General features: G+C 44.5%; 1 protein-coding gene across 1 annotated transcript; it reads right to left on the reverse strand.

The window, feature by feature from the left end:
• Window positions 1-514: 514 nt before the first annotated feature.
• LOC130374628 (coiled-coil domain-containing protein 106-like) lies at window positions 515-2,802 on the reverse strand. The gene is made up of 2 exons (XM_056581503.1): window positions 1,206-2,802; window positions 515-979 (listed from the first exon to the last, which is right to left on the reverse strand). Exons 1-2 carry the CDS (start codon window positions 1,378-1,380, stop codon window positions 681-683), a joined length of 474 nt encoding a protein of 157 aa, XP_056437478.1. The 5' UTR covers window positions 1,381-2,802; the 3' UTR covers window positions 515-680.
• Between the last annotated feature and the right edge of the window lie 24,208 nt (window positions 2,803-27,010).

The raw sequence follows: 27,010 nt of genomic DNA on the forward strand, positions 1-27,010 counted from the left end.
AACGAAATTGCTATTTTAAACCACTTAAAAGGATAGAAGTAGCCCGACACTTCTTTGGTAGTATAATAAGGGTCTTAAAATATAAAACGAGGCATTGATAACTTTGTTAGTGTACAGATTGTTTATTAAAAATTATATTTTATGCACACAATACCATCAGAAGTTCACCCATCGACACCATCTTGTATTTAAGACTTGATAAGTAGAATGGCGAACACAGAGCTTAGCTTGCGTGTTGTTCACGGATGTCACAATCTCTGTGTTTGTCAATGTACTTATATCGAGTCTTAAATACAACATGGCGTCGACGGGTGAACAACTGATAGCATTGTGTGTATAAAATGTAATTTGTAATAAACAATCTGTACACTTACAAAGTTATCAATGCCTCGTTTTATATTTTAAGACCCTTACTATACTACCAAAGAAGTGTCGGGCTACTTCTAGCCTTTTAAGTGGTTTAAAATAGCGATTTTGTTTTTACCATGAGACATCGTTCCAAGCTTAAAGCGTTTTGGTAGAATCGGCTAAAAACAGCCAACTTAAGAATGCGTCTGCATGTGCTTTTTTGCTCCCAAATGAACATCCCATCTCATTATCATATTAAACATATCCCAGATCCATTTTACACAGGATTTATCCTTTAATTAAAAAAACTCTCTCCTTTCACCCCTGTCCCTTTAACCCTTTTTGGAGGATGGTATTAGTTTTTTTTTCCTCTTCAGGTCTTCAATTTTAAGTGCAAGTTCTCCAACAATTTTGGACTGGCAGAGCTTTGCTAAATGAAGGAGCCTCTGTTCGCCTTTGATTCCATCCAGGACACTCCTCTCTGCAATGTAGAGCTCCGCTATTGCTGCGGTGTCTTTAACTGCGTTTCTAGAAACGCGTGCCTTCAGGAATGCCCTCGACATCTTGCGTCCTTTTTGAATTAGTTTAAGGACCCGGCGGTACCTTTTAACAACATCCGATATTGTTGTCACTGAAAATGGAAAATAAATTAACAGCAATAAAACACTAATATAAATACAGTTTACTTCTCCCCAAAGATTGTTGTGGTTTGTCTTAGTTGCAGGGTAAGGGTTAGTAAGTACTTTTAGAAAAATTAAATTTTCATAGGGGTGCTAATAATTCTGCCCTAAGCTGTATACACTATATGTAATGTCCAAACCTAAAGAAATACAGCATAACTCTATAGTTTACTTTACCTCGAAGTCCTTTGTTCTTTGAAGCCTTTTTGTTTTTCTTTTTGTGCTTCCTCTTTTTCTTGCGGCCATCAGAGGAGGAAGAGCTTGTATCACTGCTCCTGGAATCGGTGGAGTCAGTGCTGGAGTTGGAACTCCAGTCAGTGTCTGACTCTGGGTCGGTGGCAGTGTTGTCCATTTTCTCACCTGAGAAATTACAAAAAGCAGAAAAATAAAACTTAAAACAACCTTAAAGTACAACTTTACCCCCTGTCTCAGCATAACTTCTCCCACTGCACAATTTCGAAAAATACGTTCTGACCAAGGTTCTGACGGCTGATAGTCGGGAAGGGGGTGGCTGTAAAGGAGGTGGGGTTAAGCTAGCTTCCACTCAGGAAGATCTGAATGACATGATTTCCTTGAAAAACGGATTGAGACAAAGTCTAAACGTACTGTCGCTACACGATGTGAGCTCATATGCTCATATGTCTATCAGACGTTGTGACATAGAGTGACCCTCATGCGATGGGTGAACCCCAATATTGTTGTGGTATATTGTTGTAAAATTCTAGTGAAGCCACATACATTCTTGAAAGTCCTTAAGTAAAACTTTACTCCAGCTTTACTAACCTTGATTTGCTGAAGGCCTTTGCTCAAGCTGCTGCTTGAGCAAAGCATTCTCCTCCTCCAGCTCATTGATTCGGGACTGCAGCTCTTCCGACCTTTTCTTCCATTGCACTTTATGTGGTTGAATATTTTCGATATTACTAACTGCAAAATAGGATAAAAAATAGAATATACAAGTCAAACCTTGTAGGAAAATTTAACATGTTAACTTTTGTACAATGGTATGAACTAGACATGTATTACCCAGTTTTGGCATACTACTATCCTTTGTCATCGGTGAATTATCAGGACACACAACGGAAAATGATGGTTACTGACAGAAGTTGATGCATCAAAATGAATGCACCAGAGGGCTATATTAATGTTATTGGTGTCCAAAATCACACAAGAAATTGTTGGTTATAAACAATACATTTAGCATTGTTAAACAGCAAATGAAGTGCATGTTATAAATAAAGAAATTTAGAGACAGGACAAAAGGGCATTATCACTGTGGAATCACTTTCACACATTTTTAAAGGCTTTCACACATTAAAGGCATTAGCCTATAGTACAAGCTTTTATACATTCATATTTCGATTATTTATATGTGTATGTTTTAAATTGAGACATAGAGGTTTTAAAACTATAAATTCTCACATTTTCCTTGAAAACCAAGCCAGTACAATCATAATTCCTTTTTATATATAGCATCGTAAATCGCAATATTGGTCACCATAATCACATCGCACAAATTCTCTAAATCTTCGCCACACTAATTGGGTGCACCGCTGGCGCAACAGGCACCTCTGGAGGGACGACTCTTACCAGTCAGACGTTACGTTACATATTAGTGGTATTAGATCAGTGTCATTGGGAGGGTTTATACAAAGATTCTTGAGTTGAATTTACTACTGTTGGGCAAAATAACCTGCTGAGCACATATAAATATAGCTAACTCCCACCCTAGCTTGAGGAGCACAACACATGGCAGTCACGATACAATATAGTCAGCTTTTAACACATAACACATACTTGATAACATAGTCAGGTGAAAGCCAGAACCAAGGCCCCATTTCTCCTCCAAGCAAATGGTAAACACTCAGACAATGCACCGTTTCATCCTCAGAACGGGAGGGCCACAAACAGGAGATTCTGTGAGGCTCTCCCCCGTCAGGAAGATCACAAGAAGATACACCTGCATACACTAGGGCCTGGGAAGCAAGGTCAAGCAAAGACACACAGAACCATACACATCTTAAACGCACACACCTCATCGAGAGGAAGATACAGCATAAAACTGTATCACACAGGAACTCTTCCCCTTTTCTTCTGAAGCAGACCTTCCACGGAGGCGAAGCTCTGGACGAACCATCAGCGCTGATTAGGGACTTAGACATATTCGATCTCTCACGCTTTATGACTCTGTATAACCGTTGCTACTTTACTTAATAAATCCAAGGTCCTCGTGCCGACAGACTTTATTACCTCTCCGTCTCATTTCATCTGGTCCAGTAACTAGACAGACCGTTTTTCCCAACACTACCTTTTTTAATACCTTCACAATATTTTTTAATACCAGCACGACTTCAAGCTGCAACTGTAGCAGCGTGAAGTAAAGTGACGAACAGTAACAGTAAGGCTACAACACTTTGCCCTTCACAAGCCATGTGACTGTGGGTCAATGTTAGTCACAATGGTGGTACAGTACTTGAAGAGCCAAATATTTTCTGAGGGGGTACTCATTAAAAAGTTTGAAAACCACTGGCTACCTCACTTTCTCTGTCACTCATACACTTGAATGAATAAACATTTGTGAACATTGAAACTACACCCAGGGGTAGGCAACCTTTATATTTTTGTCCACAGCCACAAAACGCCTTATAAATTAGGGTAATCCGTAACTCTGTCATCAGCTAGTCAGCTTGAAAGGAAGTCCCACAAGTTTTTTTTCTCCCTCACCCTCTAATGGTGCATTTCAAACATGGCAGAGTGCGGCAGCGAGATTGTTAATGCACCAGCAAACTTGAATTCCAAAGTGTGGAAGCATTTTGGCTTCGCAAAGAATAGTGGTCAAATTGACAAGGGGTGTCACATTATTGCATGTTTATTTCACAGATATAGAATTTGGGTTAAAGTTACTGAATCGAATCATGGTTTACAGAATCGAATCGAATCGTTCCAAAAAATAATAATTGTCCTAGAATCAAATCGCCTACTGAATCGTTAATCAAATCGAATCGTCTGAAGCCAAAGATTCACACCCCTATTATAAGTGGAGAAGCCTGTACAATTTCTGAAAAGTATGCTGTTGTGTTTTCTGTTGGTGTTGTGGCACTAATAATAACCACTTATCTAATTCACTTCAACTAGCTATAAGCAAAGAGGAATCGGGGAGTCCAGGTCAAGTATAGATGGAGAGTTTATTGCCACCCGCAAACGAGAGACAACAAAGCCGAATGGTATTCGCGAATACACACTGCCGAATGAATCCCGGACAGCTCCTTATATCCCCAATCCTTTACACAATACAAAGTTGGACTTTCATCAAATATTGATGTGCATAGAATGTTTTTCTGGGTCATACTGTGTGGATGTCAGCATATTCTCATGTCTTCTGGATCCCAATGTGACCTTAGAACATATATTATCCTTATACAAACAGAGATGATGCACACGTGTGAATGTAAGCATTGTCTTCAGAGAGTACATCAAATGGGAGTAGACTGGACTCTCTTACTGGTGTGACACATCAGATGGGAATGGACTGGACTCACTCACTGGTGTCACACGGCACATAACATCTAGGCTAAAGGTGATCAGCTGTTTTCCACTATTAAAGTATCTATATGATATGTAGGCCAAATAATAATCATAGTTTAACATAAAATGTAAGGTTAATTTCTACCACATTGGAGAACCTAAAAATTCATTCAGGCTCACACACACACACACACACACACACACACACACCTTCCCGTGAGGATGGACACTGGGGTTTCAACGGCCTTCAGTGTGCATATTGTATACATTTCTCTGCAAACCTATGTCGGCATCATGCCTTCAGTGTGTCTTGAACAACCACAAAGGTTGCACATATTATATTCATATTTTATCGTATTTGTCTAAACGCATACTAGACTGTAGATAGATTTGAGTGAAGTTACCAACACAATAGATTGCTGAGTTTTAGTAACCCATATATTGATTTAACATAAATAACATGAATACCTTGTGCATGTGTATATTTATTGCACCTATTTGTTCTGTTTAATGTTAATTTCATATGAAAACACATGGTTATAATTGCATAAATAAATCTCTGTACAGGGTGGGGATTTCAACATGCAGCCTTTCTTGATGTATATTTGTAAAGGGAAATCTTGTACCTATTTTAGAACATTATTCTATTTTTCTTAGAACCTAACAATTATTCGTAAGTATGTACTGTCATACCTATCAGGACTCAATGCGACTTGGAACTGTCTGGGCTTTTTCACTATGAACGAGTCCAAAGTATTTTGCCCATCCGCTGCTGACCTTGTTTTGGTTTTGTTGGTCTTGGAGTGACTTCTCGAACAGATCTGGATGTCGTCTTTGAATATGTCTCTGCAGGTTGCTGCCGTGATTCCCAATAATTTCTGCCCCACAGCCCTCGACTTGACAGGTAGATTTGTTGGACGCTGCATTAAATGAGAAATGTTTTCTCATCGGGTTCTCCTGGATCCGTCCCATCTAAATAACACGTAAAAGCCAAAATAAATTACAGTATTCAATCCGTAACAACCAAACGACATAGCCAGCTAACATTAACTGTAGTCCTAGTCCTAGTTGGCTGGCTAACTAACGTCAGCTGTTAACGTTAGTTATATAGTGCAAATATCTGTAACCTTGTAGTGAGTTGCTAACGAGTTGCTAAGCTAATGTTATTATAGTGGACTCAGTTAATTAATTAGTAAGCTCACGTTACCTTTGTCGAAGATAGCAACTGTTCCAAATCGGCTCTCGCCAGGGTGGTGTTGGGAATTTGTGACAACTGAGCTTTGCGGGCGTTGAAGTGAACGCGGCAACCGGAAATATTATTGTTATTATTTTTCATGAAATAGGCTATGCTTTTTTGAAATTGTATAGGCTATATAGAGAACGAAAAAAACCCGTTATTAACCAGTTTTGGGGATTTCAGAATAACGTTTCTGTTCTGGAACAGTTGAAGACCATTTGGTTTTCGTTTCTGTTTCTCGTAAAATTCCGTTCGTTTTCGGTTTTCGTTTTGGTTCCTTGAACCGGTTCGGAGCCCTGGTCACAGGTGACTATGTTGGTATTAGGTTCTCGAAATGCGCATGCGCGAGGTGGACAGTGCTGTAAGCACCGCCTCTGGTGGTCAGTAGGGATGAAATAGAACACTGTCACGCCATCGCAATACAATGAAATAGTAAACACAAAGACCTTGACATATGCACAGTACTACAAGAGCCTTTTGCCCCATTACAACCCAGTCTCACGAAAATACGTGACACTGTCACGTCATTTAATCTATTCATTTGTGATCTGGGACACGTAATTTAAATTTTTTCGTGCCAAAAGCACAAATTTCTAACAATATGACAGCTTTTGGCCACCCGTTTCTACTTTCACCTTTGATTCTGGGAAATTCTGACAATTCAGATACATTTAATGCAGGTGCGCTGCTCTAGAGGCAAACCGCAACGGAAGAAAAGGTATCTGCTTAATCTCATCTTTTTCGAATGAGTTTGAAATTTGTGCTTTTGGCAAGAAAAAATTGAAATTACGTGTCCCAGATCACGAATTAATAGATTAAATGACGTGACGTGACAGTATTCCATATTTCCGTGAGACTGGGTTGCCCATTATCAAAATCATGAATGTGCCTCCGGAAAGAATTCTCTCTCTCTCTCACACACACACACACACACACACACACACACACACACACACACACACACACACACACACACACACACACACACACACACACACACACACACACACACACACACACACACAATAGTTCGACTTGTTTTTCGTCAAGGGAAAATAGTTCGAAACCATGTTTCTGGGTGAATGAATGATCACCAACTGAAAGTTATATAAATACCCCAGAGGATGAAACGTCTACTTGAGGGGGCGCGGAAAAAATAAAGCACATGAAATAGGAGAGGGGAGAATATATGTTGAAAAGAATCTGAGATGGATACACTTTAACTCCAAGCTACAGTTTCTAGCCATAGGGGGCTGGAGTCAACACATTAGCAGACCGCTCGGTTGGCTTCTTGGTATTCATCACCGATTATGATTGGGAAGGGTTCATACGCATGAACCTTTTATATATTAAAAAATGTGATATAACGTTTTAAATATATGAGCATGGTATCTCGACAGCTAGTGCGGCATTAGGTGTTACAATAACATCCGATATAATATACATAGTATCTGTGTTTAAAGTCTGTATTCCTTGACTAGTTCACAGTCACCTACCATGATCTAAAATGGAAGAATCTTTCAATATTACTTTGGGTCATAGTGACGAGTCCAAGGCAAGTGTCGAGTGATGAGAGTCATGCTTCTGCTTGATCAATAACGGGTTTAATGTACATAGGGGCATAGGCGGTATAACTCATGCAATCTGTTATTATTCAATACGCACCCATCAATACAACATTGTAAATCTATGAAAGTGTTTTTCTTTCTTTGTGCTGGTGTTATTATGTGTGCAGTGTATGTGACTAACCTATTAGTTTTTTACGATACAATAAACACTTAAATCTAAAGTTTTGCCCAATTATCAAAACCTTACACTCAAGGAGCAAAACTCGGCCCCAGATTTGCACAATGAGTCCGTTCACACTTTGTGCAAAACAATACACACAGTGATTTGAAACACTAACACATGCGTCTATGCATTAGACACAGAAGTATATCAAGATGTCACTTCCTTGCAATTCTAAAGCACTGACTATCAAATTACCACACCCATGAGCCAGTTGATTGAACACTGCCATCAGGTGTGCAAACACAAGATTGCTTAATTGTAGACACACCAATCAGGTTTAAGCACTATAAAAATGCAGCAGGTGAGTTCACCAAACTTAACCAAAATGGAAGGAAGAGGAAGAGTGAGGATGAGAGGGGGAATCGGAGAAGGAGGAGAAGGAGGCAGAGGCCGTGCCAGAGGTAGAGGCCGAGGTAGAGGAAGAGGAAGAGGAAGACTTCAAGCAGGAGGAGGTGAAGCTCAAAGGAGAAGAGGTCCAACTTTAAGCAATGAAATTCGCGCAACTCTTGTGGACCATGTTGTGAACCATGGATTGACGCTGAGGGAGGCTGGACTGAGAGTCCAGACAAATCTCAGCAGATTCACCGTGGCATCTGTCATAAGGGCATTCAGACTGGAAAACAGGTACAAAAATTACCTGTTTACAGCTTCTTACTGTATGCACCCCATATCAGCACTTTTGATACCCCTTCCTGGGACATTTTACAGTAGGTTACATGTGTTTTGTTCTACATAGGATTGAGGGTCGAGGACAACGAGGAGGAAGGGCTCCCATTTTCACACCACTGCAGGAGAGGGAGATTGTGAATATGGTTTTGGCAAATAATGCCATCAGGCTTCGTGAAATCCAGGCCAAAATTATTGAAGACCAAATCATTTTTCAGAACGTGAATCAGGTCTCTCTGTCCACCATAGCTCGTATCCTGAAGGCACATCAGGTACAAATGAAATAGATGTACCGAGTGCCTTTTGAGAGGAACTCTGAGAGGGTCAAACAGCTGCGGCATGAGTATGTGGAGGTATGTATTGTTCACTTTAGCACTCTGATGTTGCATACTGCACACATAACCTTTTTTTACATGTAAATGTGCTGTACACTAAATCTATGCTGAACTACACAATCTTGTCTCACTGTATTTTAGAGAGTCTTACAAATGGATGCTGAGGCCATTCAGCATGAGTACATCTACATAGACGAGGCGGGGTTTAACCTCTCAAAGGTCAGAAGGAGGGGAAGAATTGGCCAGAGGGCAATTATAAGTGTCCCGGGGCAACGTGGGGGTAACATCACCCTTTGTGCGGCAATCACCCAGAAAGGGGTCCTCTACCGCCATGCCAACATGGGTCCGTATAAAACCCCTCACATCCTTGCATTTTTAGACAGATTATACAACCTCACAATCAATAACATACAGATCCAATACATTGTCACCTGGGACAATGTTTCATTCCACCGCTCTGCTCTGGTTCAGAACTGGTTTACACAGCACCCAAATTTCACAGTCCTTTTCCTGTCACCATATTCACCATTTCTTAACCCAATTGAAGAATTTTTCTCGGCATGGCGGTGGAAGGTTTACGATCTGCACCCCCTGGCTCGGGTAGCCCTCGTTCAGGCCATGGAGGAGGCCTGTGACCAGGTTGAGGCCACAGCCATACAGGGGTGGATAAGGCATGCACGGCGATTCTTTCCCCGCTGTCTGGCGAATGAGGATATCGCCTGTGATGTAGATGAGATTCTCTGGCCATATCCAGCTAGGAGAAGAGACCAACAATAGCAATTTATGTGCTGTGTTTTCTTTTTTTTTGGGGGGGGGGGGGGGTTCTTTTTTTGTTCATGTTATGTTCATGAAAACTGGGAAATGTTTTTTTGGTTGGCTTGTTGCCTTGAGCATATGGAAAAAAAAAATAACATTGTCAACAGCATTAGTCTTGTGTCCTGTGTGGTTTCTACAGTAATGCATACAAGTGTGTTTAGTGTTCACTGTGTGTATTGTTTTGCAAAAAGTGTGCGCAGACATTGGGCCCTATCTTGCATCCGGCGCAAGTGACTTAGTCACTGGCGCATGTGTCGTTGCTAGTTTACAACTGGCGCAGAGCGTTCTTTTCCCACCAGCGCCACTCGCCGGTAAATTAGGGATTGATCATGCGCCCCAAGGGGCGGTTCGGCGGAAGGAGGAGGCGTGTTCTGGCGCAAACGGTATTTTGCCGTCTCTGAATACCATTGCGCTACTGACCAGGAAATACCTGGTTTAAAGTCAGTGGCGCGTTGTTCAGATGCTATTTTAAGGGCGCATGCATACATGCGCATGCGATGCATACGGATTGCTTGTGCACCTCACGCATACACTTTGCTTCTCTCATCTACCTAGCCGCACATTCTTGGTAAATTATTTGGGAAAGAACAGCTGATGCAGCGGCAATAAGTTGTACTTTTAAATCAATGCATCTGCAAACACCGTACAGCAAACACATATTTTCTTGACACAGACATCGTGGCCTACATGCCCATAACTTTTAGGATTGATGAGTAGCCCTATTTGATCGTGAAAAACATTGTTTTACCGCGAGTGAGTGTTAAAAAGAATGAATGAATGCGGGCGCGCGTGTGTGCTCTGTTTAAACACACGCAAACTAAACACTCTCATCCTCATCATCTCATCTTCGTTCGCTTATCCGGGGTCGGGTCGCGGGGGGAGCAGCTCAAGCAGGGGGCCCCAGACTTCCCTTTCCCGGGCCACATTGACCAGCTCTGACGGGGGGATCCCGAGGCGTTCCCAGGCCAGTGTTGAGATATAATCTCTCCACCTAGTCCTGGGTCTTCCCCGAGGTCTCCTCCCCACTGGACGTGCCTGAAACACCTCCCAAGGAAGGCGCCCAGTGGGCATCGTTACCAGATGCCCGAACCACCTCAGCTGACTCCTTTCTAAGTAAAGGAGCAGCGGCTCTAATCCGAGTTCCTCACGGATGGCTGAGCTTCTCACCCTATCCCTAAGGGAGACGCCAGCCACCCTTCTGAGAAAACTCATCTCGGCCGCTTGTACCCGCGATCTCGTCCTTTCGGTCATCACCCAACCCTCATGACCATAGGTGAGGATAGGAACGAAGATCGACCGGTAGATCGAGAGCTTTGCCTTGCGGCTCAGCTCTTTTCGTAACAACGGTGCGGTAAAGCGAACGCAATACCGCCCCCGCTGCTCCGATTCTCCGGCCAATCTCACGCTCCATAGTTCCCTCACTCGCGAACAAGATCCCGAGGTACTTGAACTCCTTCACTTGGGCAAACTAAACACGTAACGCATAATACAATCAATGGCAATGTCTATTACCGCGGGGACACATGCATATTAGGATAGCATACAATACTGATAAGAAACAATGTTTATAATGTATTGCGTATATCATTAAATAGAACCACAGTTACCGCATATCATATGTTATAGCCTATCATACGTTTTCTTTGCCGAAATTTATTTGAGGACTCAGTATTTCTGAAGTTGTGGAAGAAACCCCCTTATTCCATGTGTGAATTAGGCCATATTATTTGGCAATAAACTAAGCCATTTGCAGTTTGAAATTCATGTGCATCTGTCTCATCGGAGACTGCAGACGCGCTGTCAAAATATCAACTTGTCCGATTCAAATGCGCTCATAGCTCTTAAAGGGGATGGGAGCTGGCACTCTCATTGGTTTGTTGCACGTTACGCCCAAACCACACCTACGGGTAATTAGGCCGCGGCGCAAGCGTCATTTATCCGCCTGTAAAATAGCGATAGCGCCGTAGAACCGCCCACAAAGCTACTTGCGCTTTGCGCTTCCCACTTGCGTTTCAGACCGTTAAAATAGGGCCCATTGTGTTTACAGTTGTGCAAATCCAAGCAATGTTTTGCAAATTCACTGTGTGCTTCACCCATACTACTCTATGCACTTAGAAGCAGAATTAGCCGAAAGTGTTTAAGGTTTTCAACAGCAGAGTGTAACTGGTGCAAACAGAAGTAAGTCATATGCAACGTGTGTGTTTCATATGGTAAAAGAATATGGTTTTGATAAGTTAGTGTATAGTTTTGACAAGAGTGGTTCATTTTGCAAAGGAGCTAAGGTGTTTTGCTAATTGGGTTTGTGATTGTGCTATTCGTGTGTTGGATTTTGCTAAACAAAACAAGACAATCAAAATTGTGTTTATTGTATTGTAAAAAACTGTAAAGGTAATCTAGTGAAAGCAATGATATCGACCTTCTTCTGATGGTGGACCAGCTCAAATCTTGGTGATTAGGGCATTTCTCTTTTTTGTCTTCAAAGAAATGTCTTTGATGTTCAGTACTCAATATAACCAGATTCAGGTACTGTGCTGAATCTTCTGCTGTCAAATATATTTAGCCCTCCAACAATGGTCTTGTAACTAGAAAATGCATTTCCTGCAGAAAATGCGGTGAGTGCTGTAGTGCAAAGTGAGATTGAAAATATTTTTTAATAAAGCCACATTGATTAAGAAATAAAGAAACGTTAAATAGTTAAATAAAGTGAAGGGATTTGAACAAAAGTTCAAAAGTCTAGTAAGTATTAAGTAAACAATGTAAACATGCACACCATTTAAGAAAATATCAAGGGTTGGAAACAAATAAAGTGACAGCTGAATGAAAGTGCAAAGGATTGCTAAAAATGCTGAAATGTTTAATGAATTGAACTGAAGAATCTGAAACGTCAAATGTATTGCAATGCTGGTGTGTGTGTGTGTGTGTGTGTGTGTGTGTGTGTGTGTGTGTGTGTGTGTGTGTGTGTGTGTGTGTGTGTGTGTGTGTGTGTGTGTGTGTGTGTGTGTGTGTGTGTGTGTGTGTGTGTGTGTGGTTATGAATAACATTATAGATGTCTTCTTTATAGAAGTCCTCTGCTTCTTTCATGTTTTTATTGGGGTTAGAGGGGTTAGGGGACAAATGTGCAACTTCTAATTATTGAATGGCACGCTGTGGGGATAGCCATGAGCAAACTACTGCTAATCACAATAGTATGGCGCGATGCATGTACTTGCACATGATTGGAATTACGTTTAAAAGTCGTTCAGGGGCCTGTACTACAAACCTCGATTAGAGGGTAAGCGAGGTATGTTGAGCTCAAAGCCTGGGTTAGCTGGACCACGAAAGTCGATTTCTTTTAGCGTCGCTGTATCACCATGGTGACTTATGCTCGCAACCAAACCTGGTCGGGAGCAGGTTTTTATCTTAAAGGCAACCACACACCGGACCAACCGCCGATTCGCATCGGTAAATTAAGTCGGGCTATTTAATCTAGCTGACTCAAACACCGACATGGGCGGTGCACACCTACGGGATTACAGCCGACGCCGTACGTTCCGCGCTTGCGCGAGATGTAATGTCTCCAAAACAACAAAACAAGCGGCGCTAATCTGTATTATGTGCCAAAAAACACGAAAACCGGAAGTAACAGGTCCTCTTCTTCAATTACACTCATAGGCGTCGATTACGCCGGGGACGTGTCCCCACCAGTTTTCGTAAAGACTAATTTTGTCCCCACCAGAAAAAAAATAAAAAAATAAATAAATTAGAATGCAGTTTTTTAAAAATGAATGTTAATAGCGCGAGACAGATGCGAACCAATCCACAAAAAGTCTATCTGGATACCAGTGGCGGCTGCTGGTCTTTTAAAGAGGGGAAGCTCATTTTTGGCCTACATCAAAATAGTTGTCAATTTATTTATACCTCAATTCGGCCCTCCGTTCCTTTTCAAGAAAATGGTCTGTGACCCTGTTAAATTAATAATGGAAGCAATTTCGCCAAGCAAATACCAAGAAATGTGTTGCAGTTTGTCATGAGACTTCACTTGCAAAATCCGCGATGGGACTGTCACTGAACTCAGATAGTGAAGTGACTGTGTATATCTCAAAATAGCTGTCAATCAAAAAGTGATTCAGACTTTCGACTGATCCTCCAATCATAACGCGGAAGCCCAGCGTCCAGGCTAGCCCAGGCCAGCCCACTGCTCCATCCACCCCCAGAGACGCTGAGCGTCCGGGGGCGGGACAAATCTGGGCATTTATCCAATGACCGTCGAGTTTCGAGGCAATGAAAAAAACTGTTCCATGCAGTCTCATTGAAGTGAATGGACGCTCGGCTTCTACGGTCTAATGCATTGACATTAGGGGAATGTATGAGAAGTTAACAAAATCGAGTCAGTCTTGGATAAGATTCTTATCGAACTTGTCTTCGACATGAACGTATTTTAACGAATTTGTAGTCAATGAAATGTTAACACAACAATACATATTTGACAATTTAATGTTCGAAACTTTAGGGGAAGCTGAGCTTCCCTTGCAGTCTTAGAGAAATCGCCACTGCTGGATACGGCACACAGCCGTCAACAATTTGCAACAATTATAACATTTGGATGAGTAGTTCTAGAATGGGGGAGGGCTGGGTGGTACGGTGGGCGGCTCCTTCTCTGTGTAATCTGAACCTGACTGCTTGCTGCGCACTTCCATGGACAATCTGCTGCGGTTGCAGCCTCATGCATTTGAGGAGAGGAGGTCCGGAGGAGGTAACGTAACGTATCTATATTTATTCATGATGATGACAATCTGTACAAACTCCTTTGTCGTAGTTTGACCGAGGGCAGCGAACGATTTATCTTGATAGTTTCTAAGTTCTATCATTGACGTTGAAGCTATAGCCAACATTAGCTTCACTAAGTTCTGATTGACTAAGTTCCTCTCCCTGATCAAATCTAAACATAGACAGAAGATTGATAACTTAATTGATTTAGCTCTGTCTTATTTATTTATTTTAAGATGCAGTGTTTTCTCCTTTTAGGAACTTGTTTCTGCCAACTCACCTCTTCATTGCCATCTTGTCACGCAGCGTCCTGCTACGCGGTCCACTACCTCCACCTAGTGGCCACTTGGCGCCGGTGGTTCTTCTCCTTCCACACCTGTGTGCTGTCAGCTCATCACCAGTTCCTTCTTCAGTCGGAGATCTCCTGCCAGTCGGCGCCAGTTCGTCGTTACTCCTGCACAGTCAGTATCGGTCCTGATTCCCCGCCTGGTCCGACGCTCCTTCTGGTTCCCGACTCCCCGCCTGTTCTGACGCTGCTTCTGGTTCCTGACTCCCCGCCTGTCTGACGCTTCTACATTCCAATAAACCCCGTTCCCTTTACCTCGTCTCTGCCTGTGTCTGCGCTTGGGTCTCCACGTTCCGTACCCCCTAACAGTACGAACTGGCCTATACATGGACCCAGCGGACGCAGAGTTACTCCGCCAGAGGATCTCCCGTCAAGGAACTCTCCTGGGTCAGCACGACCAAGTCCTGCAGTAGATTACCTCCAACCTTCGTGAGCTGGCCGTGGCTGTACAGTCACAGCGCGCCGTCCATCGCCTGATCCATCCGTCGCTGTTCCGGGTCCATCGGCTTCGTCCCGGGAGCCGTACAATCCTGCCCCAGAACGCTACGAGGGGGACCTCCTGCCGGTCCTTCCTTTTCCAGTGTTCGTTGGTCTTCGAACTACAGCCTCTGACCTACCCCACCGACAGGTCACGGATCGCCTACCTCATCGGTTCCCTGCGAGGCGAGGCGCTCGCTTGGGCTACTGCCGTGTGGGAACGTGGTTCCGCGGTTTGTAGAGACTATTCCGCCTTTACCGCGGAGATGCGGATGGTTTTCGATCACCCGGTCCGGGGAAAGGAGGCGTCTCAGCGCCTTCTGCATCTCCGCCAGGGATCCCGCAGCGTCGCCTCCTTCGCTGTGGAGTTCCGCACCCTGGCGGCTGAGAGCGGCTGGAACGGGGAAGCCCTGCAGGGGGTTTTCCTAAACGCTCTATCTGATGACATCAAGGACCAGCTTACTTCCCGGGAGGAATCCACGGATCTGGACGAGCTGATCGCCCTCTCTATTCGGTTCGACAATCGGTTGAGCGAACGCCGCAGGGAGAGAGGTTCACGCCCAGTCTCGCACAGGTCCGAGCCGCCTGCAACACCTCGGCCTTCCGCTTCGTTCTCCGCTCCACCTCGCCGCGAGCGGGAACACTCCCCTGAGCCTATGCAGATCGGACGCACGAATCTCTCCCCCGCGGAGAGGGAACGCCGTATGCGCTCCGGTTCCTGCCTCTACTGTGGTCTTTCGGGCCACCTCCGGTCTGGCTGTCCCTCGCTTTCGGGAAAAGATCGGGCTTGCAAGTAAGCCGAGGGATCCTGGGGAGTCGCTCCTGTAACCCCTCGGTCTCCCGTCCCCTCCTGGAGGCTGTCCTCCTGTGGCAGGATCAGGCCCTCCCGCTCTCTATCCTCCTGGACTCCGGGGCCGACGAGAGTTTCATTGATCGGGAGTTGGTCCTGCGATGGAAGATCGACACGGTTCCGCTGGATTCCCCCATCGAGACCCAGGCACTAGACGGGAGGACACTCACGCGGGTGGAGCACCGTACCGTTCCGGTAGACCTACTCGTTTCCGGGAATCACCACGAGTCCATTTCCTTTATGGTGATTACCTGCCCCTTCTCCCCGTTCGTTTTGGGTTACCCCTGGCTGAAGACTCACAACCCCCGGATCGATTGGGGAACCGGTCGCGTAATGTCCTGGAGTACCCACTGCCTGTCCCAGTGTTTACGGTCCGCTCAGTCACCTCGAGCACCAGAGCTCGAGCCGGCCCCCACGCCTCCTAACCTATTCCCTGTTCCGGAGGAATACCACGACCTCGTGGAGGTGTTTAGCAAGTTCCACGCCTTGTCCCTGCCCTCCCACCGCCCTTATGACTGCTCCATCGACCTCCTATATGTCAAGGCGGAGAAGTGCGTCTTCCACGTGCCATCCGTTTCCTTCCTGGGATATATAATCGGTCAGGGCCCAATCAGCATGTACCCCTCCAAGGTCTCTGCGGTGGCCGAGTGGCCCTCCCCCCCAACCCGCAAGAGATTGCAGCAGTTCTTGGGATTCGCCAACTTTTATCGTCGGTTCATACGAGGCTATAGTCAAGTCGCGGCACCACTCACGGCCTTGACCTCCATAAAGATCCCCTTTTCGTGGTCTCCGGAAGCTGAGACTGCATTTCGGAGCCTCAAGCTCCGCTTCGTTTCTGCGCCCATCCTGGTGCAGCCTGATCCCGCTCTTCAGTTTGTGCTGGAGGCCGACGCTTCTGACACCGGAGTGGGCGCGGTCCTCTCCCAGCGTTCGGCCTCTGACCACAAGCTCCACCCCTGCGCCTTCTTCTCCCGCCGGCTGTCCCCGTCAGAGAGGAACTATGATGTCGGGAACCGCGAGCTTCTGGCCGTCAAGCTTGCGTTGGAGGAGTGGCGGCATTGGCTGGAGGGCGCAGACCAGCCCTTTATTGTTTGGACCGACCACCGTAACTTGGCGTACATTCACTCGGCCAAGAGACTGAATTCCCGGCAGGCCAGGTGGGCCTTGTTCTTTGGGCGATTCAATTTCTCCCTCACCTACCGCCCCGGTTCCCAGAATGGGAAGCCGGATGCCCTGTCCCGCCTGCACTCCCCCGAGGAGTCGCTGTTCGGACCCCGAGAACATCCTGCCCCCCGCTTGTCTGATCGCTACACTTACCTGGGAGATTGAGTCCGCGTGCGCCGGGCACAGAGTCAGCAGCCAGACCCCGGTACCGGCCCTCCGAATCGCTTGTTCGTTCCAGACGCCGTACGGTCCAGGGTTCTGCTCTGGGCTCACTCCTCCAGGCTTACCTGTCACCCAGGAATCACCCGCACACTGGACTTCATACGCCGGCGTTTTTGCTGGTCGTCCATGGATGCGGACATCCGCGCGTTCATTGCAGCATGCGCAACCTTCGCCCGGAATAAGACGTCTACTCGTTCCCGCTCCGGTCTGCTGCGACCTCTACCCATTCCTAGTCGACCGTGGTCTCACATCGCCCTGGACTTCGTCACCGGTCTGCCCACGTCCGAGGGTAACACCACCATCCTCACTGTGATAGACAGCTTCTCCAAGGGCGCACACTTCATCGCGCTCCCCAAGCTCCCCTCTTCAAGGGAGACCGCGGACCTCCTGGTCCAGCACGTTTTCCGCCTTCACGGCATTCCGGTGGACATCGTCTCGGACAGGGGTCCTCAGTTCACCTCTCAGGTGTGGCGCGCGTTTTGTGCTGCGCTAGGGGCCACACCCAGCCTTTCTTCCGGATTCTACCCCCAGTCCAACGGACAGTCAGAGCGGGTCAACCAGGAGATGGAGGCAGCTCTCCGCTGTATCTCTCACGCCAACCCCTCATCCTGGAACTCTCAGCTCCCCTGGGTCGAGTACGCCCACAACACGCTGGTCAACGCGTCCTCCGGTTTATCCCCGTTCATGGCCTCGCTTGGTTATCAACCAACCCTGTTCCCCGAGCTGGAGGAGGAGATTTCAGTCCCGTCTGTCCAGGCCAGTGTTGGGTATCGTTACTTTTGAAAGTAATCCGTTAGGTTACTTTGTTACTATCAATTAAAAGTAATCCGTTACGTTACTACGTTACCTATAAATAAAAGAAACGCGTTAGAGTACTCGTGCGTTACCAACAATTAAAATGCGTTTGGGGTGCGTGCGTGTCCGCCTAGCGCAACAACAACACACATCCTCCTTTAGATGCACCAACAGTGCTGACTGTTTATGAATCAATCATGAACCTATAGCATAATGACAGGAAAGACAGTCATCATATTGCACGTTTTATTTAACAGGCATTCATCCTTTGATCATTTGAACAGCTTCCATGAATAACATACTCCGGGGACAGGCAGTTATTTTAACAGAATGTAGCTTACCGTATTGGCTGCGCACAAAAGAACAGTGCGTCACACATAGCTTATCCACTTTACAAGTGCAGGCGCCTAACAAAGTGCTTAACAGGTAGGCACGCAACCTTTTAGAATTGGAAATTTAACTCAATTTAACCGTATGCGTTGCACAAAAGAACAGTGCATGGCACTAAAAAAACATTGAAGAACTGAAAATGTTCGTGTGACCCTATAGCCCTACATTCATAACAATCACGTAGGCTACCTTTAGCCTATTTATCACCAAAGTAATGGTTGAAACGTAGGAGAAGAAGGTGCTCAAAACGACCACTATGTTCTTCTTGTCCTTTTCGCTCTGTAACTCAAAATAATGAGCGTACCTCCAGGAATCTAAGGCTATCTTCTCGTCCATCTTGCCGCCGTAACACACGTAGCTTACACACACAGGTGCGCGCGCACACACACACACACACACAGAGCGAGAGAGAGGGATGCAAGGAGCAGGGCAGCAGCATCTGACTAAATGCAGAAAACCCGGGACTTTACTTTCCTTATCGAGGGAAAATCTTAAAGTAACGGAGTAACGAGTGGTTATTTTGGAAATTAACGAGTTACTGATTACTGAATTCGCAAAACTAACGCGTTAGGTTACTCGTTACTGAAAAAAACGAATAAGAGTACTCTAACGCGTTAGTTCTAACGCGTTACCCCCAACACTGGTCCAGGCCCACATGCGCAGGTGCCGGCGTACTTGGAAGCGTACACGCGCTGCGCTGGTCCGCGCATCCTCCAGCTCCCAACTACAGGCCAATAGGCGCCGCCTACCTGCACCCCAGTACGCTCCCGGACAGAGGGTTTGGCTCCGGGCGAAGGATCTTCCCTTGAAGGGAATCTCTCCTAAAATCTCCCCCCGGTTCATTGGACCTTTTGAGATTGAGGCTATCATCAACCCCTGTGCCGTTCGTCTCCGGCTTCCCCCATCCCTCCGTATACATCCGACCTTCCATGTGTCCCAGGTCAATCCCGTCTCTTCCAGCCCGTTGTCTCCTCCTGCCCCGCCCCCACCTCCACCCCGGGTTATTGACAACCATCCGGCGTGGACGGTCCGTCGCCTCCTGGAGGTTCGGCGCCGCGGGCGGGGGCATCAGTACCTCGTCGACTGGGAGGGGTACGGTCCCGAGGAGCGCTCTTGGGTTCCCCGGAAGAGTATCCTGGATGCCTCGCTCGTCCGGGACTTCCACCGAGATCATCCTGCTGGTGTTGAGCGTCCGCCGAGAGGCGTCCGTAGAGGGGGGGGTACTGTCACGCAGCGTCCTGCTACGCGGTCCACTACCTCCACCTAGTGGCCACTTGGCGCCGGTGGTTCTTCTCCTTCCACACCTGTGTGCTGTCAGCTCATCACCAGTTCCTTCTTCAGTCGGAGATCTCCTGCCAGTCGGCGCCAGTACGTCGTTACTCCTGCACAGTCAGTATCGGTCCAACTAGTATTCTCGAGCTTTCCTACAGTCTGTCCCCGTGGTAACACTCTCCTTCCTTTCTCAGTACTCTCCGAACTCCTGCTTGCCTGACTACCCGCCTGCCATCGCCCTGCTTGCCCATTACCGAACTCCTGCCTGCCTGACTACCCGCCTGCCTTCGTCCTGCTTGCCCGTTATCGAACCCCTGCCTGTCGGACTCTCCTTCTGGTTCCTGATTCCCCGCCTGTTCCGACGCTCCTTCTGGTTCCCGACTCCCCGCCTGTTCTGACGCTGCTTCTGGTTCCTGACTCCCCGTCTGTCTGACGCTTCTACATTCCAATAAACCCCGTTCCCTTTACCTCGTCTCTGCCTGTGTCTGCGCTTGGGTCTCCACGTTCCGTACCCCCTAACAATGTACCAGTTCCTGCCTTTCATTGAGCTCTGATGCACTTGGTTCCTGTTCCTTATAAATAAATAAAAATGTGTTAACTCAATTGATTATGCCCTCTATTTTATGAGATTTATGTGGTGTGCAAACAAAAGTCTTGTAACCTTTATTGTAATGATATGACCACTATGACGGTATGTTGGTTGTGGTATATGTTATCAATATTGTAATTGGTTTTTGACAAAATATTGGTTTGGAGTGTGCGGTTGCCTGGTACCATGGTTGTTACTTGGTACAAATAATATGGATGATTTACGACCATCTAGTGGGGAGTCTGAAAACTGCTAACGAAACGTCATTGAAGTGAAAATAAAATAAATCATTCGTACTGTTGTAAATTCAAAATTAATTTAAATAGGAAAGCTAAACGTTAAAGCACATAGGGCAAAACACTCCAGTAGCACTAGGCATGCTAGCCAACAGTGTGTCGCGCTGGTAGAGGCTAGCTCGCGAAAAAAAACTCAAGAATTACAATATATTTCTAGAATAAATATTAATTTAGCTGAGCTCATAAGACACTAGCACACTAACTGTGCATGTCAGCTTCAATTGCTTGGCTTTAAAAAAAGCTGATGTCTTGTCCACTCCTTTTTGACATTTTGCTGTATAATTAACTAGGTAGGATCAGAGAATGTCGGGCTCTGGTTGTATCGCTATCTCGTCTTTTTTCAGTCGTGACTAGATGTCCCCTCTGCGGCACCGTAGTTGTGGATTATTTTCGTATGAGGTGCCAGCCTGACTTGGACAATGAATGAGATATTAATACCAATACTCTATGGCTGGTATCCAATGATGAGGCATCAGACAGTCAATTAATTTTAGCCTGAATACATAGGTAAAAAGCACCAGACCGCTAGTACCATGGATGGACAGTGTCAGAGCGAAAACCTGTTGAACTAAATGGATGTGGTTAGGCAGCAGGCACGCAGGCTACACCGCGGGATACATCTGCAGGCACGTTAATAAAGGTAAGATGCGATATTTATTGCTTAAGATTTGCTGGTACTTTGGCGAGATCTTTTGTGTTTTTTGCCCTCATGTGGTCAGCTGTTTTAACTTGAAATAGTAGCCATAGCCTCCAAGTAGCCTAACTTAAATTATCCAGTGTTAGCGTTCTTACGGTGTTGGGTATGGAGTGGCGAAGTCACGTCCCTTCCGGTAGAGCTCATGGGACCTATGAGATCGAAAGATATGAATGGGTGTCAATGGAGAGAAAATAATTAATTTCTGGTCCCAGTCTTAATATGCCCTGGATTACACATATGTTGTTTGTGGATTTAAATGATAATTTTTCATGCAAAGAAAACTAAAAATGTTCGTGAAGAAGTTTGATAATTTTAGGTTTTATGTGAGGCCGCTTTGTGAACTACAGCTCTTCGATGCTCTCGACGCATATGATATATGCCACCACACCAGCACTTGGAACTCGGCACAGAGCTCTGATGCACTTGGTTCCTGTTCCTTATAAATAAATAAAAATGTGTTAACTCAATTGATTATGCCCTCTATTTTATGAGATTTATGTGGTGTGCAAACAAAAGTCTTGTAACCTTTATTGTAATGATATGACCACTATGACGGTATGTTGGTTGTGGTATATGTTATCAATATTGTAATTGGTTTTTGACAAAATATTGGTTTGGAGTGTGCGGTTGCCTGGTACCATGGTTGTTACTTGGTACAAATAATATGGATGATTTACGACCATCTAGTGGGGAGTCTGAAAACTGCTAACGAAACGTCATTGAAGTGAAAATAAAATAAATCATTCGTACTGTTGTAAATTCAAAATTAATTTAAATAGGAAAGCTAAACGTTAAAGCACATAGGGCAAAACACTCCAGTAGCACTAGGCATGCTAGCCAACAGTGTGTCGCGCTGGTAGAGGCTAGCTAGCGAAAAACATGACAATTAATTTACACTCGATCATTTCTCATTTGATTCGCAAGACAATTATTTATGTCCATTGCCAATACATGAATACATACTTATTACAAACGCCTTGGATGTCGTAGCAGTGGGGTCAGAGGACATCCCCCCTTCCACACCATCATCGGCCGACCTTCGTTATTGGCGAGAGCCAGCTCCTCCGAAGTGGTGAAGGGCGGTGGAGCGGTCCCCATCCCAGTCGTATTAATTTGGGTTTTCTTTTTATTTGCTACAGGTAAACAACATGAGATTATAGGTTGGAGCCTAAGCCATTGCAAATCATAGGCTAGATTCACCTAAAATTATTCAAATGGATGCTTACAACTTACCACATTGAATAATATTTTTTAAAGTTATTTTTGACTTGGCCCCATGTTCGTAGGTGCGTGCTGGCACCACATTTATGGGGGTAAAAACTAACATTTTTTAGACAATATGCAGAATCTTTTCACAAATTAACACGGTCGGCTATTTTTTGTCAGCACGCCACCCTAGCCTTATTATGGGCAACCGTGTTCCCCTTGGCTGTGATTTGGACTTTGAATTCCTTGTAGGAATTCATATTAATACACTGCTCGTATTGGGTGCAATACACCGCTCTCGCTCGATTCATTTTGCATAAGGGTGAGTCAAATTACGCGATAAACGCCCCTTTTATGTGAGAGCGCATTGAACCTAAAGCGGAAAACCTGGTTCGACTAATTTAATCTAAAGTGAGCGTCGTGGTACCATTTAACTCATTTACATTTAGGGCATTTAGCAGACGCTTTTATCCAAATCGACTTACAATAAGTACATTTGTCATAAGAAGTGCAACAATATATTGCTGTCTGTACAGAAAGGATGTTCATAGAACCAAGTGCAAGTACAACAATCGCAAGGCTAACCAATCCCCGTGTTACAGCAATGATAGCAGCTACTGCAGTTGCTACACAGTTAAGTACTATAATACAATACAATACAACACAACACAATACCGTGTACAATGGTGGCCAGAAGGGGGAGGGTGGCTATGCAGATTCGAGGTGGACTCTGAACAGGTGAGTCTTGAGTATTTTTCGGAAGATAGTGAGCTACTCTGCGGTCCTGAGAGCGGCAGGGAGCTCGTTCCACCACTGAGGTCCCAAAACCGAGAAAAGTTGTGACTTTGTTGAACAGCCTTTGCTAGCTCTTAGCGATGGCGGTAACAGACGTCCAGCTGAGGTAGTTGAGCGGAGGGATAGAGCTGGGGTGTGTGGCTTTAGCACACTCGGATTGCGAGTTGCGTCTCTGTCGAGACAGTTTTTCCTAAGAAAGACTGGGTATGTTCAGCGAGGTTCGTGGTATACCCCCCCGGTTAAAACAATGTGTGTGGAGAACTTGCTTTTGTTTTGTTGTTCATAGACAACAAAACAGTCTGGCAACACTGCTGAACGTCCTCACGCTCCAGCGTCCACGTAAATCAATGAGACCAACTGATAACGAAGCCCGTATAAAACTAATACTGTGATTCTGAATAAAGTTGAAATGATATCGAAATTCCGTTTGGATATTATTGAAGATACAAGTGTTTAGATTTAATAAATGTTTGAACGAAGGTAAACGGTCGAGAAATTATTGAGTTACTGTGATCCGCCCCACGTATCTGGGATACGGCCAAGCAGATTCAGAGAGTGTGGGCAAAAACGAGGGCAATTGTCTTAGGACAAGAAAAGTGAAGCTTTATTTTCTCTCTCGTACTGGACTCCCATCAAGCCAGCACCACCTTCAGCCCCCCAAACACCAAATTAGGCAATGAATTGGACCAATCAAGGCCGTATGGGCCAGAACACTAGTTGGGGGAACATTCTGTAATAGTAATAATTTCTCTTATGCGAGACTGTGAGAAGGGGGAGGGTTTCACCTTCTCACAGTTACACTCAGGGGCGTTGCTAGGCCCCCAACTCCCAATTATTTTTTTTATGTTCGCACAATAACAAATAGAGGGCTACAAAAGGGTATGTACGAGCTTCAAAACCCTTATCGTCACTGTCATACTGTAGGATATATATTAAAGCACTGGTAAATGTAAAGATTCAAAGATTCATACCGTACAATGATGTTTATTTAAAGACATACACAGCTCAATGATTTGCAAACAATAAGATCCTCTTACTGCAACCATTTAATGTAAGAAAGGCTCACATTATTAGCTACCTCAACTGCAATCTAAAATGCAATTTAAAATAAGTATTTCAGGAATATAAAGTAACTAACAATTAAATAAAGCATAAAAATCTCTTTATGACCTTCACCTTCTTATCTAAAGCAGTATTATGCAGAATGCTCCCTTTTAAGGAGAAGTTGTGCTTTAGGCGAACAAACTCTATGATAGTAAAATTCAAAATGCACATGTATTCTTATTTACAAGCTGTGAAACAGCAAGTTTCGCAGAACGACATGGACAAAAAAAGTATCTCCCCTAGGTCACAGACATCCTCCTCCATATTCTGATCTAGCCCCCATCATGTCCTCATCTGATTCTTACCTGTCTCTCTCCTCCTCCTCCTCTCCCTACCTGGACTGCTCAGCCTATACTCTTTCTCCTCTCTCTCCTCCTCCTCTTCCTTCTTATCCTCCTCCTCCAGCACTCTGCCCCTCAATTAGTGTAGCAGCGACTAGCCGGCAACATCCACATAGGCCCAAGTATACTCACTGCATGCATTTCATAGGCTTTCCTACTTGACAAACGGGAAGCTGAGGTGTTTCAGTATAGACAAAACTGAATAGGCATAATTGAGATGTACTTCCCTTCAAGGCAAAAGCAGTCAGATAACATATTACAGATTGTTTCTTGAAAATTTGAAAATTATTGAATTTACCGTAGGGTCCTACAGTCATCCGGAGCCGTCCTCCCATTGACTCTCATGTTAAAAAAAGATAGTAAAGTCTTAAAAAGTATAAAATATTAAAAAAAACTGAAAAGAAGCGCGCGATTCCAAGCTATTCTGAATATTTTACATTTTTAATGGAGTCTCTTGGTGAAAAATTGAGGAAGGAGATAGGTCCCAAAGTTTGTAGAGAATAATAAAAAAAGAAAGTAAAACGTATGAAGAACAATAGTTGAGCGCTGCATGCAGCACTCACTTAATAAGGCAACACCAAGGATAAGTGGGAAATGATGGGGGCTCAAGAAATGGAGAACAAGATGGACTCAAGAAATGGAGAACAAGATGGAAGGAAACCAGAACAATTAATTTGATGAGCTTAATAGGCGGTCTATCAAAGCATTCTACAACAAAGCTACACAAAGTATGTTGGAGAAAATAGCACATCAAGCCTACTGTTCAACGCTTCTATCCATCAACTAACTATGCACCCAACTACATGCTCCGCTCATCCAGAACTCAATTGGCAGCAGGAAGGAAGCTGTTTGGGTCCCCTCTTTTCTATTACAAGCGGTGGCCTTGAGCAATGCCATCACCAGTGTTTTGGGTAACACACAGCAAGTTACTTCTAAAAATCAAGTTACACATTCTGGTCATCACAGACAGCAACATTTCAAGCTTATGATATTCATATTTAATATTTTGGGTGAACATTTTGTTTTTCAATTAAACAACACAAATGTTCCTTGTGGGTCCTGCATCCAGCTGGGATAGTATTATATTAGTTCCATTTTTGCAGAAAAAGCCAAAAGCCTTGCTGTTATTTTGGACCAAAGTATTAAAGCTTAAATCAACATGAAAGTGAACTCATTATGTTACTTTTTTTGTCATTCTCAAGAGTTTTGGGACGAAAACCACCGCAGTATCATTATTTTACCTCACGTCAAAGAGTTTTTATAACGTTTAGTTTAGAGTTTATGCAGGGTCATAATAACTGATTAGTTTTCTCCAAAAAGCAATCAAGACTTATTAAACCAATCTTATGACCTATGAGTGATTATCTTTTGTTTTCAAGGAGTGAAAAGTAGTTAACATATTCAATATAAATTAGAAGGATGTATGGGCGAAATGCCAGCTTGACATTCAAGTTTTTTTAATTGTCCTCCAAAGTGAATAAAGGCAAAAACCAAAAGTGATTACTGAACTCTAATAGGCCTGAGTCATTAATTGGGAATAATATGCACATGTCACTCAATTATAATCACAAGCCAGTGTTAAAGGCGCTATAAGCAATGTCATTTGGGCTAACTTCCCGTCTATTTTTGAAGTTACCCCTCCTCTCCCTCCTTTCCATGTCACCACATGAACGCGGTTCCTGCGTACAATCAATGATTCATGATTTCATTAGCAACAAAGTGAAAAACTTGTATAGTTTCTAGCCAGCTGAGTGTGGTGTTTATATCCGCTTTATATACATTTTAGAAATTGGATCTAAAATAACTAACTTATCATTAATTCTTGCTGTGAAAAAGCAATTCTTCTTGCTGTGAAAAATAAATAGTAGGCCAATTAAGCTTCTAACATCAGCAATCTGAAATATGCAATATCAAATATGAAAGCGGTTATCTTCAAGAAATATTGAGCTACCTAGCTCACCCTTTTAAGTACCAGCTCCTTCCAGTTAATTTGTAAAAAATTATACATTTAACATGTGAGGCCAATGGCCCTTATTCACCTAGCAGACATCTTGGTGCTAAATGCTAGCTTGGTGTGGCTACTGAAAGTAGAAATCCCAATTCTGTTCCCCCACCCAGCTACCGTTTAGAACCATGATGGGTCTGTAGTAGCCTGGCTAACGCCGTCTTGGAGCCACACATAGATTTTCTCCTATTTGAGACGTGGTTTACGATTGCCTGGAGCCGTTTATTGGGTGCTACGAATGTCTATCATATGAGTCTGTATGTAGCTCATAGCCAATCAAAGCCTTTTGGTAGCAGGGCAAAGACATGCCGAAAGTTGCT

The sequence above is a fragment of the Gadus chalcogrammus genome, chromosome 2 (assembly GCF_026213295.1).
Source record: "Gadus chalcogrammus isolate NIFS_2021 chromosome 2, NIFS_Gcha_1.0, whole genome shotgun sequence".
Classification (NCBI taxonomy): Eukaryota; Metazoa; Chordata; class Actinopteri; order Gadiformes; family Gadidae; genus Gadus; species Gadus chalcogrammus.

Coding starts and splice junctions, on each gene's coding strand:
- LOC130374628 (XM_056581503.1), bottom strand. CDS start 1,380: ATGGACAACACTGCCACCGACCCAGAGTCAGACACTGACTGGAGTTCC. Junction 980..1,205: donor AAAGAACAAAGGACTTCGAG/GTAAAGTAAACT, acceptor TTCCATTTTCAG/TGACAACAATATCGGATGTT.